We start from the raw sequence: 19,703 nt of genomic DNA, 5'->3' as shown, positions 1-19,703 counted from the left end.
GGTTTCTTTCATATTGTTCTTGTTGACAAGGAGATACTTATCCCAGGCTGTCTGAATGATCAGGCTTACAGATACAAGGGAAGAGAAAAGAAGCATCTGTAGAGGCCTCAAAAATGAGCCCAAACCTGTACATACCTTATCTCATGCAATTAGAAGAGACAATCACCTCTAACAAACCATGAAATAGGACGACTTGAGAACGTCAAGATAACGTTGCGATGAACACTCTCAGCAGACACTCGAAGAATAAACTACATTGTTCTTTGACCTGAAAATGGTCACTCACCCAAACATTTGGGGCAGCACTGTCCTGGGGGAATATGACTAAGATGCTGAGGACAGGAGAGAATGGGACAGACTTCTCTCACGCACTGTGTCCTGCCTCCCTGAAGAAAAGAGAGAGAGAGAAAAGGGACATTTAGAAAAGTAAGTGCATATACATTGTACACCCAAGATTTCTGTAACAAACCTAAGACGCTTCCACAGTATCAAGTCCCTGGGATGACTGTCATTGTTGTTGTGTGCCATCCAGTCGATTCCAACTAATAGCGACCATACAGGACAGAGTAGAACTTCCCCATGGGGTTTCCAAGGCTGCAGGTCCATGTAATTTCTCCCAAGCATCCTTTTATCTTCCTTGCAGGCCATGTAAATTGTAACTACAAAGACTGCCCCTAGAGAGATGATTTTGACACCTCTTCCCACCATCGACCACCACCTTTATTATTGTTCTCCTCAAGACTGACCTTGGAGTAGGTCGACAGGGGCCAACTGCTTCAGTGGGACTTTCAAGGCTAAAATTGGGTAAGTGCCAGGCAAAACAGGATGAGTTGGCCAACTTATCAGATCGCTGCCTCTCTTCAAACACACACCCCTGGCCCTAAAAAAGAAAAAGGGATCCTTTGGGTTTTAATGAGGTTTTCCTCATCTTTCAGGCCTCCATTCTTCTTTAGGCTTTACAGACCTCCTTTTCCAGGAAGACCTCACTTTCTTCCACAAGCTTGAAGGTGCCATTAAGGTAGCTCAATGAGGTTCAAACTAGAAAATCAATACACTGAAAGCCAAGTTTCAGAAAGGCCATTTTACTGAATTTACCAAGCCAACAAAATCTGTTTCTATAACTAATTATAAAGTGTATGATGATTGGATGACTGATATTAGAAGGACTAGCAGAGCTTCAGAGGCCTGTGGGAGAACTTCTGGGGCCTGCAGATATTCTCCTTGGCTCTCATTCTCAGTCCTTTTTGACCCTCAGCACACCTACCTCTGACATTAGTCCTGCCCTCTGTCACTCAATATCTCACCATCTCTAGAATGTAAAGGTATGTGTCTTAGTTATCTAATGGTGCTATAACAGAAATACCACAGGCGGGTGGCTTTAGCAAAGTGAAATTCATTCTATCACAGTCTAGAAGGCTACAAGTCCGAATTCAGGGTACTAGCTCCAGGGAAAGGCTTTCTCTCTCTCTCTGTGGGCTCTAGGGGAAAGTCCCTGTCATCAATCTTCCCCGGTCAAGGAGCTTCTCAGCACAGGGCCCTCGGATCCACAAGTCACGCCATCCTCCTAGTGTTTGCTTCTTGGTGGTATGAGGTCCCCACGTCTCTCTGCTTGCTTCTCTCTTTTATATCTCGAAAGAGATTGTCTCAAAACACAATCCAATCTTGTAGATTGAGTCCTGCCTCGGGAACATAACTGCCACAAATCCCATCTTATCAACATCATAGAGATAGGATTTACAACACATAGGAAAATCACTTCAGATGACAAATGGTGTACAATCACACAGTACTGGGAATCATGGCCTAGACAAATTGATACACATATTTTGGGGGGACACAATTCAATTTATGACAGTATATAGTATGCTGACTCTCTCACCTTTCCCTTATCAAGCCAGTACCAGTTGCCGTTGAGCTGATTCCAACTCATGACGACCTTTATGTGTGTCAGAGTAGAACTGTGCTCCATAGGGTTTTCGATGGCTGAGTTTTGGGAAGTATGCCCATAAGCCTTTCTTCCATGATGCCTCTGGGTGAACTCAAATCTCTAATCTTTTGGTTAGCAGCCTTAACTGTTTGCATTACTCAGGAACTCCTCTTCAACAGAAGTTTTTCCAGCCTCAACAACTTGTAACTACATATTCAGAAAGCTATGTCAAGTGAAAAAAAAAAAAGTCCTTTCCAACCAATTTACACCAAACAACTTTGCAAGACTGATGCGAAAACTATGCCAGGCAATATGAATTGCTATGAACTTGGTAAACAATTAAGATCTTTTTTTATATAATTTTTAATTAGTAAATCTGGTTAAATAGATCACTATACTAGGCAAGTTCAATTTCAGTGAAATGGCTTCTCTGGAATCTTACCTGGAAACCAAACTCTAGACCTTCAGGAACCCGTTGTCTCAAATGGGTAATTCATATCTCAAGAGGCCTCAGGAAATGAGTAACACCCACCTCATAGAGCCCTGGGCACCACAAGGGAAAAGATCTCCTTAAGCCATTTCCTCACACCTTCTCCACCGCTTTCTGCGTTAGCACCAGGCTGGGTCAACAACAGCATACTGCTGTCTCCTGCTGTCCCTGCGTTCCCTTCCTTCTCCTCATCATTCTCATTTCATTTTCGGGTGGAAAAGGCTGAAGAGGCCGGCATGTTATATGTCTTTTTTAATACATGTCATTTTTAAGCCTCTTTAATATTTAGATTCTTCCCCAAACCAATAGAGAACATGCTAAATACCACAAAAAGCTCTTCTGTTGTTTTTACGTTATTTCCAGATCAGGAAAAAGCACTAAAAATCTCCTAAGACTCCCTGGCTGGTCTGAGATTCCTCACTCGATTCTGCATAATCTCAAAGTTAGGGAGCCTTTCACCAAACTTCAGAGGGAGGTAACCTGAGTCCAGTTCAGACCATGAGGTGTGCCCCGGCTTATACATAAAACACAAGAGTCAAATCTAGTGGGAGAACTCCATGCTGCCCTTAGCTTTCAATTTCAAAGAAATTCAGCTGCAAGCAACTTCCTAAAATCTTGAGGCCTTAGGCCACACGAGGTAGCCTGTGTGTTGGCTTCTTTTAGGTGCACAAAGAGCACATTCTTTTCACTGATATTCTCTGTTCTTGTTGGATCAGCATCTATTTTTCAAGTATATTTTAAAATGAAAATTTTTTAAAAATTGCATAATTGCAAAGGAGTTAACTTGTCCAACACTCTGGAAAGCTGGCAAAAAAAATCATGCATATTCCAGTGATTTTCCTTACAATAAGGTCAAAGAGCAAATTTTGCATACATAATACAACAGCAGTTTGTGTTTCCCAAGAGTCAGTTAAAGTAACTTGAACTCCAATCTGGGTTTGCTGGTTTAGTCAAGTTTTATTTTGTTTGGGTTGCAACGTTGTGGTATAGCCCAAGTCCCCAGGCTGGATTCTAATTAATGTCTCCAAAGAAAATCCAAGGTCCTTCATTGGAACACAATTACAGTTTACAACCTGCTTCTATGATTTCAACTCAGCAGGGACCTCCAGTTAAACTATAAGCTGTGGCTATGTTGTAAACTAAGAAAGTTAAAGTAGCAGAAGTAAACATTTCTGTTTCTAAAAATGAACCCATTCCTTCTGTTATTGTGGGAACCCAGGCTCCCTCAGATTATTGAAATAGCTAATTGGCTTCCCTGCCTCAGCTCTCTTCCACTAATCCATCCTGGAAGGTTCAAGATGTCCTGGATTCCTTTCCAACAGCCATCCATCACTTCATTATTTTATTAAGTACTTGTTAAAGGTCTACCACCTGCTGTGGATGGATATAGCAGTGAACATAACATACAAAAATCCCTCACGTTAAGAGCTTACACTCCCAAGCTGAGAGTCCATATACCAGAGACTACGTGCTCACCAAAATCCACTGCCTTTTTCTCTTGGGTATACAGCTAGACTACATTCCCCAGGTGCCCTTGAAGTTGGGTGTGGACATGTGAGCAAGTTCTGATCAATGAGAGATGGATGGGAAGAATATAACACACTTCTAGGCCTGATGTATAAAAATCTTCCACTCACAATCCTCCACACTCACAATTTCTCCCTCTACTGATGGATAGTCAGCTGAATGGAGAAGACATCAAGAACCTTGCAAAAAATGGGAGGAGCCTAGGTCCCTGAGTCACCACGTGGACGTCTACCCACCAGATACCTATAATGAACTGTTAAACGAGCAAGAAATAGATTGTATTGCACTAAAACACTAATATAGTTCTTTATTACAGTAGTCTACTGTGTCAAGACACCCCATAATCTTCTCTCCAATCTTCTGTCCCCTCATTCCAACATAAAGAGAGAGCTCCAGGGTATCTTATTTCTTTATTGTCCCCAAATACATCTTATGCCTTCTATCTTCCTTATACATATCTCTTTTCCTCTCTCTGCCCCCACTGATCCCTATCTAAATCCTGCTTTGTATAAGGTCTACCTCAAGACCCCTCCCATCTAGAAAGCCTTCTTGGGCCCTTCATTTCCGAGTGACCTCCTCTCTGTTTTCATAACTCTTCCTTTATCATCTATACTCCTATATTCTTGGCCCATAATCAAACATACATAAATTTTAACCTACAAGACAGCACCGGTTTCGCCTCTAAGCTACATTGTCTTGGGGACAGGGACCACATCCTATGTGCCTGACATCCTTCAGGAGAGTGATAGGTTTGAGGAACCTTCTCAGTAAAAATTCATTGAATGAAAGGAAGGGCCACCACACATAATGAGCTCTAGAACTTGGGTGAATTCATTCATACCACTTTAGCTATAGGATACTGATGAAATGGCATAGTTTCGGGCTCTCTGCACACACTTACCGTTGTATCTCCTTGGGTTTTGCACATTTCATGTACTAGCTAAATAATATTGTTGATACTGCAAGACACAACACTCAATTTCAACATGTAAATCTGGTAAGATTCCTAGGATCTTGCATATTTTTCTATATGTTTGAAAATTTCTAAATGGCTAAAATTCATAGGGCCTAATGATTATATAGCCATCTGGTTGACAAGGAAAGGAATGCTAGGAAATGTCATACTACGTGGTTGTAATGATTTTCATCATTTGTCTTTCCCTGGAAAGACAAGTTTGTTCTTTGTTGTTGTTCTTAATTGCTGTGGAGCCAATTCTGACTCATGACGACCCCATGTGTTACAGAGTAGAACTGCTCCATTGGGTTTTCTTGGCTATGATCTTTACAGAAGTAGATCAGTAGGCTTTTTCTTCTGCAGAGCTACTGGGTGGGTTGAAGCTGCCAATCTTTAAGTTAGCAGCCGATTGCAATTGCTTGCGCCACCCAGACTCAGTCTGTTGTTTAGAGGTGGTCATTTGTTCTAACTACATATTCAAGTGCTTCTCTGAAAGTAGTTGCTTTCCACAAGAAAGACCTGAAACAGATCCCAGGTCTGTTCTCTGCCCCTTTATTTTTGTTTTGGCTGATTCAGTCAAGAATACAATTGCTTTGTGTCAAAGTTTACCCTAGAACAGCAGTTTTGTTGCATAATAAACATTTATCTGAATAGAGTGATGAGTGCAAGATGACAAAACCACAGCCATGTGCAGGCAGGATGCTTCTCCAGCCGCTGGGGGCCACTGAGAATTGGGGGCTGGAGACCTTCCTGCAGCATGTAACGTGGTACTCACCCCTCGACCAGGACGCAGAGCCTGGCTCCCTGACAGGAGGCTGGGAACAGAAAAGCACGTTGCTAAACACTCACAAAGAGTCAGCTACACTCTACTGTATTCTAGAGTTGTTGTGTTTTTTTTTCCAAACTGCTCAATTCTTTGAAAAGAATAGAGTTCTCCATTGATTCCGAGATGGAGGAGAGAAGCTGGATGTAGGTGAGAAATACATCTTGAATGAAAAGCATTTATGGGTGGCCCATAATTCTTTTATCGCAACTGCCAGCAGTACAAAGCTGATCTATGAGCAGAGCACCCACTCTGAATTACAAAGTGGGTCCAAAATCTTCACCAAATGAAATAGATATCCTTAGCAATGCCTCTTTTTGCCCTGAAACTATTTTGGTAAAATTTAGAGAATGACAGTCACTTCCAGGGGCAAAGGTCTTGGCGCTTGGCTTTTCCTGTTGTTGGCCAGCACGGAATAGGAAAAAAAAAAAAAAAACCTACAAATCAAAGGAGAGGAGGAGCAGCAGACGAGCTGTCCTTTGGGCTGAGGGACAGAAGTAAAAATGGGCAAGGGGCGAAAGAACACCCCAATATGAATGCACTGTGCTTCAGTACTTTATATTGTTTTAACAAAGTCTCTAAATGACCTTGTGGTGAAAATATCACCATCATCCCTACTATAGAGATTGAGACACCAAGCCTTAGAGAAATTGCTCAGAAAACTTGCTGTCAGACAAGTGGCAGAGTTGAGCTTTGAACTTAGTTCTAACACCCAAGCCAAGTTATTTCCATATAACATGGCCTTTCTAAGGTCACAGGATAATTCACAGCTGCAGCATAATCAAATGGACAGTCAGAATTTCCTCTCCATTGAGCCATTTCTTAAATATTACTTGGTAGATTTTGTTTGCTTCTTAGATTAAAATGATTTAAATAAAATGTATTATCAACATTTTGCTATTTACTTAAGTAAAATCCAAATCATGCACCAACTTATGCAACTCAAATGCTTTTCCCTGTTTTCTTAGTCATCCAGTGCTGCTATAACAGAAATACCACCAGTGGATGGCCTCAACAAACAGTGTATTCTCTCATAGTCCAGTAGGCTAGAAGTCAGAATTCAGGGTACCAGCTCCAGGGGAAGCCTTTCTGTCTCTGTCAGTTCTGGGGGAAGGTCCTTGTCATCAATCTTCCCTTGATTGAGGAGCTTCTCAGCACAGGAACCCCGGGTCCAAAGGATGCACTCTGCTCCCAGTGCTGCCTTCTTGGTGGTATGAAGGCCCCATATCTCTCTGCTTGTTTCTCTCTTTTATATCTCAAAAGAGATTGGCTTAAAACACAATCTAATCTTGTAGATTGAATCCTGCCTCTTTAACATAACTGCCACTAATCCTGCCTCATTAACATCATAGAGATAGGATTTACAACACCTAGGAAAATCACATCAGATGACAAAATGGCGGACAATCACACAATACTGGGAATCATGGCCTAGGCAAATTGATACACATATTTTGGGGGGACACAATTCAATCCATGACACCTGTCATGCTCGCCTCTCTTTCCCTTTCACTTCTTTCCTTTTAGAACTTTAAAAAAAAAAAAAAGTCTAATGGGAAATCTGAAAGTTTGGGATTTCTCTCTCCCTGTTCTTTCATGAAGAGCACCAAGTGTTCAACATCCTCATATCTATTTATAACTCACCAACATGGGCTCTTCATCTTCCTCTTCCATTCAGTTGAAAGAGCTTTCAACCCCACAGATAACAGTGTGTTGCTTATTATGCTTAAAAACATTTAATGATCACTACTCATGATTCTCAAAGTAGGTTGTGTGTCAGAATCACCTGTGGAATTCTGGGGAAAAAAAATATATGGAGGGCTTCACATCCAAGACAATCTAATGCAGTACCCTGGGGTAGGACCCAAGCATCTTTATTTTATGAAATCTACAAACATGTACCAGTTATTAAGCTGTTATCTCTCAAGTCCAAATCCGCCCTCCGCCCATCTGTACTCAGCTTTCTGGTACTGGGACTGAGACTCTATAAACCATATTTCTACTTTGCAAGTCGGATCCACATAAGACTATGCCAATAGGGGGTGCTACAGGGAGATGGCACTCGCTCCTGCCTGGGTGCCTCCACCTGTTCCTGTGGGTATCACCTCAGCAATGCTGCTTCATCTAGACGGTGGCAGCTCCTTCTGCATCAGCAGCTGAGCACAGTTTGCAGTCTTTCCCACACTTCACTCAAGTAAAACCATCTTCATCTCACCCACCTCACCCCATTCCGCCCCGCCAACTGAAACTCCTTCCTCAGAGGTCTGAATTTCAGCTCACAGGGCCCTCCTCTAAATTTCTAAGTTTTAGTAATTCCCATCTCTTCCATTGTTCCCCCACCCCTAGCAGTGGCGGTTTCTTCCTGTAGATGCTACTTCCACGATGTGCTACTTCCATGATGCCTTGTTGCTGTTGATTCTGACCCATAGTGACCCTATAGGACAGACTAGAACTGTCCCATAGGGTTTTCTAGGCTGTAATCTTTACAGGAGTGGATCACCAGGTCTTTTATCCCATGGAGCAACTGGTAGGTTCAAACCACCAGCCTTTCTGTGACCAGCCAAGTGCTTAACCATTGTGCCACCAGGGCTCCCATGATACCTTGGAGTTCACTTTTTGCCCTTTCAGTTTCTGAGTTAACAACTTTACACCTAGTTAGTAATTCTTTATATTAAATTCTCCCTGTTTAAATAACTAATATGGTTTATGTCTCCTGACAGAGCTCTGACTGATATGACCCTGAACATATGACCCTGATGAGCTGGCAGGTGTGGGAGCTCAGCTGTCAGCCTTGCTCTGGCTTCCTCAGGCAAAGCCAGCACTGCTTGCTGTACTCCCAGAGCACATGGTATTTTTATATTATATGTGTGTATATGTGTATATATAGTCACTACAGTGAGATACATGTATATACCACCATAATTTAATAATTTATGTACCAAACAAAACCAAACCCAGTGCCATCGAGTCAATTCCAACTCAGCGACCCTGTAGGACAGAGTAGAACTGCCCCATAGAGTTTCCAAGGAGCGCCTGGCAGGTTCGAACTGCCGACCTTTTTGGTTAGCAGCCGTAGCACTTAACCTCTACACCACCAGGGCTTCCAATTTATGTACAGACTACCGTAATTTAATAATTTATGTGTGTATGTTTGTGTCAGACTTACTCACTAGACCAAAGTTTCTCAATCTTGGCTCCTTTAACCTTTTGGCCCAGATAAGTCTTTGTTCATTGTAGGATATTTAGCAGCATCCCTGGCCTCTACCTATCAGGTACCAGTAGCACCCCTCCTCCCCTCAAAATGGTCTCAAGACAGTGCCAAATGTCCTCTGGAGGGGGCCTCAATTGAGAACCAATGCATTTGACCAAAGTTTTCTCAAATCACAGCCTAGAAACCTGCATTTTTAATAACGTTCCTAGATGAATGTGACGCTGCTGCCCCAGGCACTGCACTTTGCAAAATGCCTCACTAGCATGAGCTGCCAGTGAGCAGGGATTAAGGCTTATTTATCTTGTTAGTTCCCCTCACAGCTAGCTTACATCAGAGCTTCTAACACATGCTCAAGGCATGAGTTTTGAACGACGGAGCACATTTTTCAGGTGGAAGAGTTCTCGTTGAGAGCTGAACCAGGCACCTTTTCACTTCTCTGCGGCTGGAGGCCACTTTTCTTCAGGCTTGAGAAGAAAGATGTCAGAAAAGAAGGAGCAGGAACAGGGGGGTGGAGTTGTGATTGAGGCTGATGAGAGTTGAACTGTGCCTCATCAGGGGGTTTAGGCTGAGACCAACTCAGGCTTTATTACCACGGTCTGCAAGGATCCTAGAAGCTTTCTCCCCTGAGAAACCAAACGTGATGGCCACACATGGGTTTCCAAGTGAGAAAATAGAAATCGACAGGAATTCTATACACAGATATTCAAGGACATGTCAGCCAAGTCCTACAAAGATACCTATTTTTGTCTCAGAAAAATCTTGAACAAACTCCCAAGATGGGCCCACTTGGCTGACAAAACAAAAAACCCTTTTGTACTTTACTACCTATTTAGAGAATCATGAACTGATGCCCTGTCCCAGGGAACAAATCCCTTTTATTGTTCCCATCAGCAAATGTCTGTAATCCCAATTATAATGTTTACATTATTGTATTAGTTTCTTATTGCTGCTGTAACAACTTACCACAACCTTAGCAGCTTAAAACAATACAAATTGATTATCTTACAGTTCTGAAGGTCAGAAGTCTGAAATGGGTCTCACTTAAGGATACAATCAAAGTGTAGGGCTGCTTTCCTTCTGGAGGCTTAGGGTAGAATCCATTTCCTTGCATTTTTGTTTTAAAGGCCACCTGCATTCCTTGCTTCATGGCCCTTTCCTCTATCTTCAAAGCAAGCAACAAAGCATCTTCAAATCTCTCTGTAATCCTAAACTTTTTCCCTTATCACATTTCCTCTGACTCCCCTGCTTCCTTCTTATAAGGTCCTTGTGATTACCTTGGATACACCCAAGTAATCCAGAATAATCTTCCCATCTCAAAATCCTTACATTTGCAAAGACCTTTTGGTCATGTGAGGTAATTTATCCACACGTTTCAGGGATTAATTAGAATATTAACATCTTTGGCGGGGGAGGGGGCATTATTCTACCTACTACAGTTATTATTAAGGAAATAACATTCAATTTCTCTGTGCAGTCCCAGATGTAATTTTTCAGGCCTAATGTCACTATACAGTCCCTGGGTAGCGGAAACTGTTAACGCAGTTGGCTGCTAGCAGAAAGGTTGAGGGTTTGAGTCTATCCAGAGGCACCTTGAAAGAAAGGCCTGGTGATCTACTTCTGAAAAAAATCAGTCACTGAAAACCCTCTGGAGCATAGTTCTACTCTGACGCCTATGGGGTCGCCGTAAGTCAGGATTGACTCAACGGTAACTGGCTAATGTCACATAACACATTAAAATAGCCTGTTCTATCAGCTTTTTCCTCACCAAAAAAGCTTGTGTGTCCCATGTATTTAAGAAAGGAAAAATTAGCCAAAAATCTGAACTTAAATTCTGGTCATGTGGTTTGTGAACTGGGCAAGTTCGCTTCCACTTCTTATTTGTTCCTCTTCCTATGCCCATCTCTACTTATTTCATTATACCTTTTAGAAGTGAAACTTAAGCCAGACAATCTGATATTATCATTTTATTCACTCTCTCCCTATTATCATAGGCAAATCAATAAATGCTGATGGTCAGCTTCAGGAGCAACTTTTTGGGTGTTAATGAACTAAGAAAACTCTCCTGTTTGCCAACTGGCCTCCAGAGGGCACTGCACCAGCCCTGCTTGCCAGCAAGAACCCCCTAACTTGAAGTTCCCACTAAGCTGTGTGTCTTGGCTAGTCACCCCCAAGCCCATGCCAGTGAGCTCTGTAGGGATATCAATGTCCTCTTGTGGTCAGACAGATGACTCCCAAAGAGTTGGACTATGTTTTCCATATTCCAAGATTCTTGCAGAAAAATATAGGGGGAAAAACCTGTACTGGTCTCAGCAGGGGATTTGCATGGCACAGTGCTGTGAAGCCTTAGCTTCAGGATTTCAGGATTGTGTTGGCTTAAGCCTCGTATTTGAACTCTTGATCTTAGCTCTTCCTTGTCATTTAGTTGAATGGCAGTTTTATAATAGATGTCACTTTTTTTTAATGTTCTGGTTAAAGTTTTTGCTTTGAAAAAGAAAATTTATAAATTTCCCTTTTCCCTCCAAAGCCAACTTTCCGCAGTTGACACACAAACCATTAATAAGATTGGGATGCCATTTGAGGCAAATTCTGATTGGTTCTGGGTTTCCACAAATATTTTGTTCTTCTTGTTGTCTATTTCAGAAGCAGAAAGATAGGACCACCCTATAGGACCAAGCTCAGATGAGATCTCTGAACCAATGCCCTAAGAACTGAGGCGTGAAGAGAAGCCTTGGGAATTAGGATAGATGTTGCCGCCTTGGTATGTTTGGTGGCTGGAAGCAGGTGCTGAGGGATGGCTGGATCATAAGGATCTGCCCTGAGGAACGTGATACCCCTTCCCAGGGCTCACTGAATGGAGCAGTATGGCTTCCTGATAAGGCACTTAAGAGTCTGGTCTTCCCCCACAGGCAAGCATGGGAGTTTCCTCTCTGAAACAATCGATAAATAAACAAATAAATCTGCAAGAGAACACTCTTCTAATATTTCAGATTCCCAGAGACTCACAGACCACCCTGGTAGGGTGTTTCTCAATTGTCGCCCGAAAGAAAGTGCAAAAGAAAGAAGCCCTTTTCCTTTTCTTGCCATTTTTATCAAAGTTAAAGCTTTCATCATCGTGTAAGTAACCAAAGCTGTTACAAGCCTACTGCTGACACATCAAATGCCTTATCTACAGTCTGGCCCACTTCCAGGGAGATGAAAAGAACAATCATTCAGAACTCACACCTTCGATGAATTATGAGCCACTCCATAAAGGAAAGAAATAACACCATTGTTCAGGAGAAAGGGCATTTTTCATGTTCCCCAGACTGTCTGTACAAAGCTGGATATTCACTAAGGAGGAAGCCACATGAAGGCCTTCGCTGAGGACAAGAGTCTCTGGAAATACTGAACTGCAAAGATAGAGACCCTAGCATCACTGATGAACTATTTCCCTAAATCCTTTCTGTTGACCTTTATGTTCTGGCTACCTTAAAGAGTTTAATCTATACCACATGGTTTATATATTGTTTTATTTTGTTTCCTTAATGTTTCATACGGGATTATCATTTGCCTCAAACTAAATCGAAGGTTCACCAACCAAGGGCAGATGCCATGTTAACGTTTCTTCTCTAGCTTCCACAGCCCTTAGCTCCACACCGAGAACATAGTAACATCTGAGGTGTTTCATTTTCGGTAAAATGTCTACTTATTGGGTCGTCTATTAAGCTGAAAATAACTCAGAAATGGTTGTGCTCAAGTGTCGTTTCCTGAAGAACAAAAATCTGTGGCCTTGAAATAAATACTCTCAATTAAGATATATCTGGATCCCTTCACTATACTGACAAAATTATGCTTAGAAGTCTTTGAGGTATTTCCTAAATACCGTATGCCTGAACATACTATTAAAAAATAACATTACATTTAAACTTCATTTTAATCTCTTAATATCAATTGACTAAGTCCATCATCTTGGCTTTCCTCACCCATCCAACAAAAATGTGAGTTTCCATACGTCAGACACTGTGGTCTTTAAATGAAAAATGGAAAAACTCCCTTCAGTATACAATACTATGTGTAGTTCTCCATTTTGTGTCAGGTGACAATTTCCTAAAATTCTAATACAACCTAAAATGGTGTAAGCACAATGTCATGGAGTCCTTTAAACATTCTGGCCTCCCTCAAAGTACACTGTCCAGGCTGACTAGAGGTTTCTGGCACTATTCATTCAAACAACCCCCTGGGTATTAGTCTTGTCAACCAATTCTAAGTTTGTGTTTTGAGGCAATCAAGCTGCAACCCAATCTTGGCAAACTCTCAGGATGATTCTAATCTAGGCCAAATAGGATCAAAGGAAAAGTGTGCAGTCTGTTGGAACCATTTGTGGGGGGTAGGGTGGAGGAATCCCAGCTTGAGCCAAAGCTGACATGTCTGGGCAAGTCCAGTGCAGGGGAGAAGTGCACCTGTTTGACTACCCCTAAGAAAAAGTCCATCCCAAGGGAGGAAGAGATGAAGAACAATGGAATTACCTAGTTACTGAGCCTAGTCACAGGAGGAAGGTGTTATAACGACTATAACTTGGCATCCATCGCTCAAATCATTCCCAGTTGAGCCCCATGGATACACGTGGTGATCTTAAGGGAGAAGGAATGATGAAACTAAAAACTTTTAGAACCGTGTCACTAAAACCCCTGTGAGATATTGGACCACAGGCGACACTGATTTGGGTCTCCTACAATTGAGTAAAACACACTAAAAAGAAAGTGATATTAGTCTTCCCCCCTTCACTGGAGAATTCCACATTGCTTTGTCATCTGAGGCCTCCAGGGTGCTAGCAGCAATGCACAACCAAAGATGGTGGAAGTAGCATCCATGCCAGGCCGCAACTTAAGTGCCTGGGAAAATAGTGGCCGTACTGAACAGAGAGAACAATGGCAGAGAGAAATGGCAGAAGATGGAATCGTGTCTGGCCCATAATAAATATTTCCTGTATTATATGAACTCAGGGAGACTCCCCGTCTTCCCATAGAAAAATGGTCAGTGTCAGCAATATCCAGAGTTTGGGGTATGAGATAGCATCTATAGACCAACAAATGAATGACCTCTGGCAATTTATTTAATCTCCCTGAGTCTGGGTTATTTTATCTGTAAACAATGCCACTTTCCTCACAAAGCTCTGGAGAGAATCATATATGCTAATGGTTTAAAGAGTTCCTGGGTGGTGTAGTTAACAAGCTTGGGTGCTAACAGAAAGGTTGGAAGTTCTAGTCCACCTAGAGGCACCTTGGAAGAAAGGCCTGGCAGTGTACTTCTGAAAAATCAGCCAATTAAAATTCTATGGAGCATAGTTTTACTCTGGCACATGTGGGGTCACCATGAGTCAGAGTCAACTCGATGGCAACTGATTAATGGTCTTAAAAGTGACCAGTACAGTGCTTGACCTATAGAAGCTACCAATAAAAATGAGCCTTCAGCACACTCACCCTCCACATACTTCTCTTTCTCATTAGCCAAGGGAACAAGGCTGTGAAAGATACAGCTCTGCGGTAACCTTTCCTCTGAATTAGTTGAAGAACATTTGTATTTTCCTTGGCACCAAGAACACATGGAGTAGTCTTTGGGGTGTTCAGTAGTGTATACATTGCCCATGTATTTGCATAAAGTTTCAAAGTACTTTCTTGATATGTGCAGTATGACAGCCGCTGTCACAATATATTTGTATAAGTTCTACACAGATTTTATAAAATAAACTTGCAAATGTTTGTTTTCCTAAGGAGGGGTTTATTTGGGGGTTGGTGGGGATAATCATTTCATCTCACTATAGAATGTAACACATGCTGACACACTCCCTTAACCAATGCCGCACACAGACTGGTGTTCTCTATTAATACATGAGGCAACTCCACAGATATAGTAGGTCACTGTATGACCATTTTTTTAAACGTCCTTTCCATAAAAAACAGCACGGATGGGCATGGTAACCACAATCCAATCCATCTAGATGAAATAGATGGCTGTGACTTTTAGCCTGTACAGTCACTCAGGCTAATTGTCATATCCCTAACCAGGCTGTCCATCTCTCTATATGAAGAAGTAGGCCAGATGCGAAAGACAAGGACAAGGACAATTCTTTACTGTCATATCCAAACCTTCACCTCAGTCTTCTTTCCAGAGGTGCTAGAAACCCAGATTGGCTAATGGTCTCCATCAAAAAGATCAAGGTAATTTACCCTAAATAATCTCCAATATGTTGTTAGCTGCTATAGAATCAGCCCCCGACTCATGGCAACCCCATGCACAATAGAACTAAATGCTGCCAGGTCCTGTGGATAGTACTGTTCTGATAGACAGGGTTTGCATTGGCTTATTTCCAGAGTAGATCACCGGCCTTTCTTTCTCCATCTTAGTTTGGAAGCTCTGCTGAAAACCGTTCAGCATCATAGCAATAGGCAAGCCTCCACTGACAGATGGGTGCTGGCTGTGTATGAGGTGCAGGAGAAGGCCAGGAATTGAACCCAGATCTCCTGCATAAAAGATAAGAATTCTACCACTAAACCATCAATGCCTTCTAGTATTTGTTAAACTGGTGCTTTGGGGAAACCTGTTTCATAAGAGGTTAAGAAGAGTTCCATGACAAAAGACTTCAACAAAGAAATGAGTAACGTTGGGTTAAAAAAAAAAAAAAAAAATGAAGTTAAATAGCTTCTTTTATCACAGATTTTTTCTTATCCTTTGATGCATATGGATATCCCAATGGGTGGGATATAGGGTACAGTGTTCTTCAAACTTCTTTGATCATGGAACCCTTCTAAAACAGCACATGAACATATTCTGGTGCAATATAATGAGGAACACAATTTGGGAAATGCTAGTTGACTTCAATCCACTGTAGGTCTGTCCTAATGATTTACACATATAGGGTCCTTCCTACTTGGCACTAATTTCTTGGCAACAATTTTTGGTTTAATAAGTCCTTATGTTGGTTAATCAAATCATTGGCTCCTCTACTCCTCAATGCCTTTGTTTTCTATAAATACTGCATTAAAAATAATGCTCTTCAAATTTAGTTTGATTGCATTTTTATAGATCCCATGCTCGCTTAGACAGATTTTTTTTTTTTTTTTTGAAGAATACCATTTGTCTTAGTTATCTAGTGCTGCTATAACAGTCAGAATCGACTCGATGGCACTGGGTTTTGGGCTATAACAGAAATACTACAAATGGATGGCTTTAACAAAGAGAAACTTATTTCCTCACAGTAAAGTAGGCTAAAAGTCCAAATTCAAAGCATCAGCTCCAGGGGAAGGTGTTCTCTCTCTGTCACCTCTGGAGGAAGATCCTTGTCCTCAATCCTCCCCTGGTTGAGGAGCTTCTTAAGCTCAGGGACCCTGGGTCCAAAGGGCAAGCTCTATGCCTGGTGCTGCTCTCTTGGTGGTATGAGGTCCCCACTCTCTGCTTGCTTCCCTTTCCTTTTTATCTTTTGTAAGATAAAAGGTGGTGCAGCCTACACCCCAGGGAAACTCCCTTTGTAGTAGGTCAGGGATGTGACCTGGTAAAGGTGTTACAATCTCACCCCAATCCTCTTTATCATAAAATTACAATCACAAAATGGAGGACAACCACAGAATACTGGGAATCATGGCCTGACCAAGTTGACACATAATTTTGGGGGGACACAATTCAATCCATGACACCATCAATATAAGCTATCTAAGGATTCATTCTGTTTTTATTTCAGGATAATCTTGATTTTCAGAACTTTTACACATTTTATGTTTAAAAAAAAAAAGAATTCTAGGCTTCAACATGGCCCTTTCCCAATTCTATAAACCTGGCCACCCTACAATGTCTGGCATTTCTAGAATATTTATAAATACCATAGTATGAAAACTCTACTCCCACAGACTCTGAAAACATAGCTGGCTATAAATTCCTGAAGCCCACTATGTGGGATATGTGGTTTCCATGCATTTAAAAGGGCTATTTGTAGGATATGCTGAGGAATATTTCAGCCATGTCTTTCTCCTGTCTTTTTTAGTCTAGAAATCCCTGCCTTTGGAAGGCCTTACCAAAAAAAAAAAAAAAGACACATGGCAAACAACTAGATCCCTTATAGAATCCTTAGTAGGTGGTAATGTCAGAAACAAAGATCAAGGAAAAGGTTTGTTTACATCATGTAGCTCCCTTTGGGTGCGACATCATAGGGCCAAAAGCCAGGTCTCCACTGGGGCCAAGAATGTAATATCAGTCTAGGTAAGGCCAAGTTGCTGCTGTAAACAGAGGGAAGCCAAGCAGGAACCTAGGGATCAGGCAAGAACACCCGGCTGGGAGCATCAAGAAGGATCAGTGCCCTTTCCAATGGCTCTCTTCCACTTTGTACCATGGTGTTTTTAAGGGACGGGGTCTAAATCACATAAAGTTCCCACTCACCTCTACCCTTTCATCACTTGATACCGAAATTAATGGAAACTATTTCCCCGTTAACCTACTTTCATTTTGGCTTATGACCTGCCAATTTGTCTTAATGTGCATAAATAATTTCATATTCATAGTCAAGGGCTATGTCTGGTGTTCATCACTGTATCCCCAGTGTCTAGCGCAACGTCATTTTCTAATAAATATTTGCCAGTTTTTGTTGATAGATTGCAATACCATTGGGTATTCTACTTTCCCTATTTGAAATCCTATTGACAGGCTTTTATGATTTTCCACACTTTTGTTAATATTGTTGGTGGTTGCCATCAAGTTGATTCTGACTCATGGCAACCCCACTATGTTTGTCAGAGTAGAACTGTGCTCCTCAGTGTTTTCAAGGGTGAGATCTTTTGGAAGCAGATTGACTGGCTTGTCTTTGAGGTACCTCTGGTTGGGTTCCAAGGGCCAATCTTTTGGCTAGTAATCAAGCACCGTTTGTGCCACCTAAGGACTCATTTCCATAATTAAGATTTAATAGCCCATTGTGTTGATGATATTCTTTCAAATTCTAATTCTGTCTTTAGATAAGAAGGGCCCCTTCACCCCATAAAGACTCCTCTGTTCCTATTCAGGGTGGGTGGAACCAGTGGCTGGAGCCCCTTCCCAGGTGGGTGATGGGTTTATCTGGGAGCCTTGAGATTGGGACCAGAAAAGATATTTTATGAGCATTTCTGGACAAACACAAATCAAATGGCGAAGCCAATGCTAAGAAAACAACAAAAAGAGAATAATGATTTGCTTCGTATTTAAACTAGTTATGGATTCCTAATCTGTGCCATCATTTGTACAAAACAGTTTAAATCAGAACTCCTTTACACTTTTAAAAAATTTTGAACCTCCCAAAGAGTTTTTCTTATGTGGGTTATACATATCAATATGTACTGTATTAGAAATTTAAAGTGAGAAATAAAACAAAAGCTTTTATTTAAAAATAACACAAATCCCATTACATGAAAACTTTATGTTGAGTGAAATAAGTCAGTCACAAAAGGACAAATATTCTAGAATCCCACTTACAGGAAACACTTAGAATAGGCAAATGTATACAGGTCAAAGTTCATTAGTAGTGACCAGGAGCAGAAGGGAGAGAAGAGGGGGAATCATTTCTTAAGGAGCCCTCAGCTTCTGTTAAGGGTGATTAAAAAAAAAAATCGGAAATGGATAGTAGTGATGGTAGCACAACATGATGAATGTAATTAATATCTCTGAATTGCACGTGTAAGAAATGTTGAATGGCAAATGTTTATATATATATATAATATATGTACATATCATACAAAAAATTTTAAATAAAACTAAGGAAAGATCTTTAAAATCCCATTACATGTTAACCTAAACAACACACTTAAGAAAAATAACTATATTTTCAAAACAAAACAAAAAAAATAGTGAGAAGAGTGGTATTTTTTATACTGTTGCAAACCACTTTGATATCAGGCCTAACAGAAGACGCTGGATTCTCTTATCTGCTTCTGCTTTCAATCTGTTGCAATATGTTGTTTGGGGCACAGTACATGAAGAAAATTCAGCCTTACACTGATATATAGTTGGAAAATAAAGGAGGAGTTTAAATGCCATTTCATATGATGGTGGATACTCTTTGATACTGCACCAAAATTCAACAAGCAGCGATATCCTAAGGGTTGGTTTTAATGTGGAGTTGAACACCATATCAACAAATTTTTCTGTTACCTTAAAAATGATCAGTCTACTTTGCACTTAGACGGAATGTTTTACTCATGCATGACTTTTATAACACTAGCATTGGTGATTTGGAAAACATTGGTTTATGCAGCTCTTCCGAATGTCGCCATATTTCATTATAAAATACCCGAAAAATCACACCTGTTGAGGTCACCTCTGATCTCTTCAGAAAAGCCTTTAGAGCATTAGAAGCTGTCGTGTGCATGGGAGCAGATGCAAGTTTCCCAGAATTTTAATTTTCACTTGAAAGCTCAAATTTTATAGTAATTGACAGTAAATACCACCATTTGGTGTCCTTAAAATAGCATGCTCACGTTTTCTTATTTTAAGGAAAATGTCTGCCAAATAAAAAAAAACCAAGTCTAAATAACCACAGTTTGTCTGTCAGTTGTTCTTTCACGTAAAAATGCTGCTTCATAAAAAAATGGCTGGATCAGCTCACAACTCAAACAGACGCATAGTGTTTTTCCTCTAGATCTCCACTGTATTTCAACATGCAGCAGATTTCTTTTTCATACTTCCATATAAAATACGTGTTCAAGGGTGAGATAAAATAATAAAATTAAGAAACTTACTTGCATCAAGGGCATTTTTAAGTGAAAATGGCATTTTTTT

The 19,703-nt window shown here is 41.0% G+C and overlaps 1 protein-coding gene across 4 annotated transcripts in view; it reads right to left on the bottom strand.

The window, feature by feature from the left end:
• BMPER (BMP binding endothelial regulator) overlaps positions 1–19,703 on the bottom strand; it is a 284,126-nt gene that overhangs the window by 128,105 nt on the left and 136,318 nt on the right. For all 4 annotated transcript variants that reach the window (XM_049894529.1, XM_049894532.1, XM_049894530.1 and 1 more), the window contains exon 7: positions 287–386. In XM_049894529.1, the coding sequence (XP_049750486.1) occupies positions 287–386 (100 nt within the window). The remainder of the gene's footprint in view (positions 1–286; positions 387–19,703) is intronic.

Source organism: Elephas maximus, chromosome 8, assembly GCF_024166365.1.
Source record: "Elephas maximus indicus isolate mEleMax1 chromosome 8, mEleMax1 primary haplotype, whole genome shotgun sequence".
Classification (NCBI taxonomy): domain Eukaryota; kingdom Metazoa; phylum Chordata; class Mammalia; order Proboscidea; family Elephantidae; genus Elephas; species Elephas maximus.
This window is presented reverse-complemented; position numbering and strand designations above follow the sequence as displayed.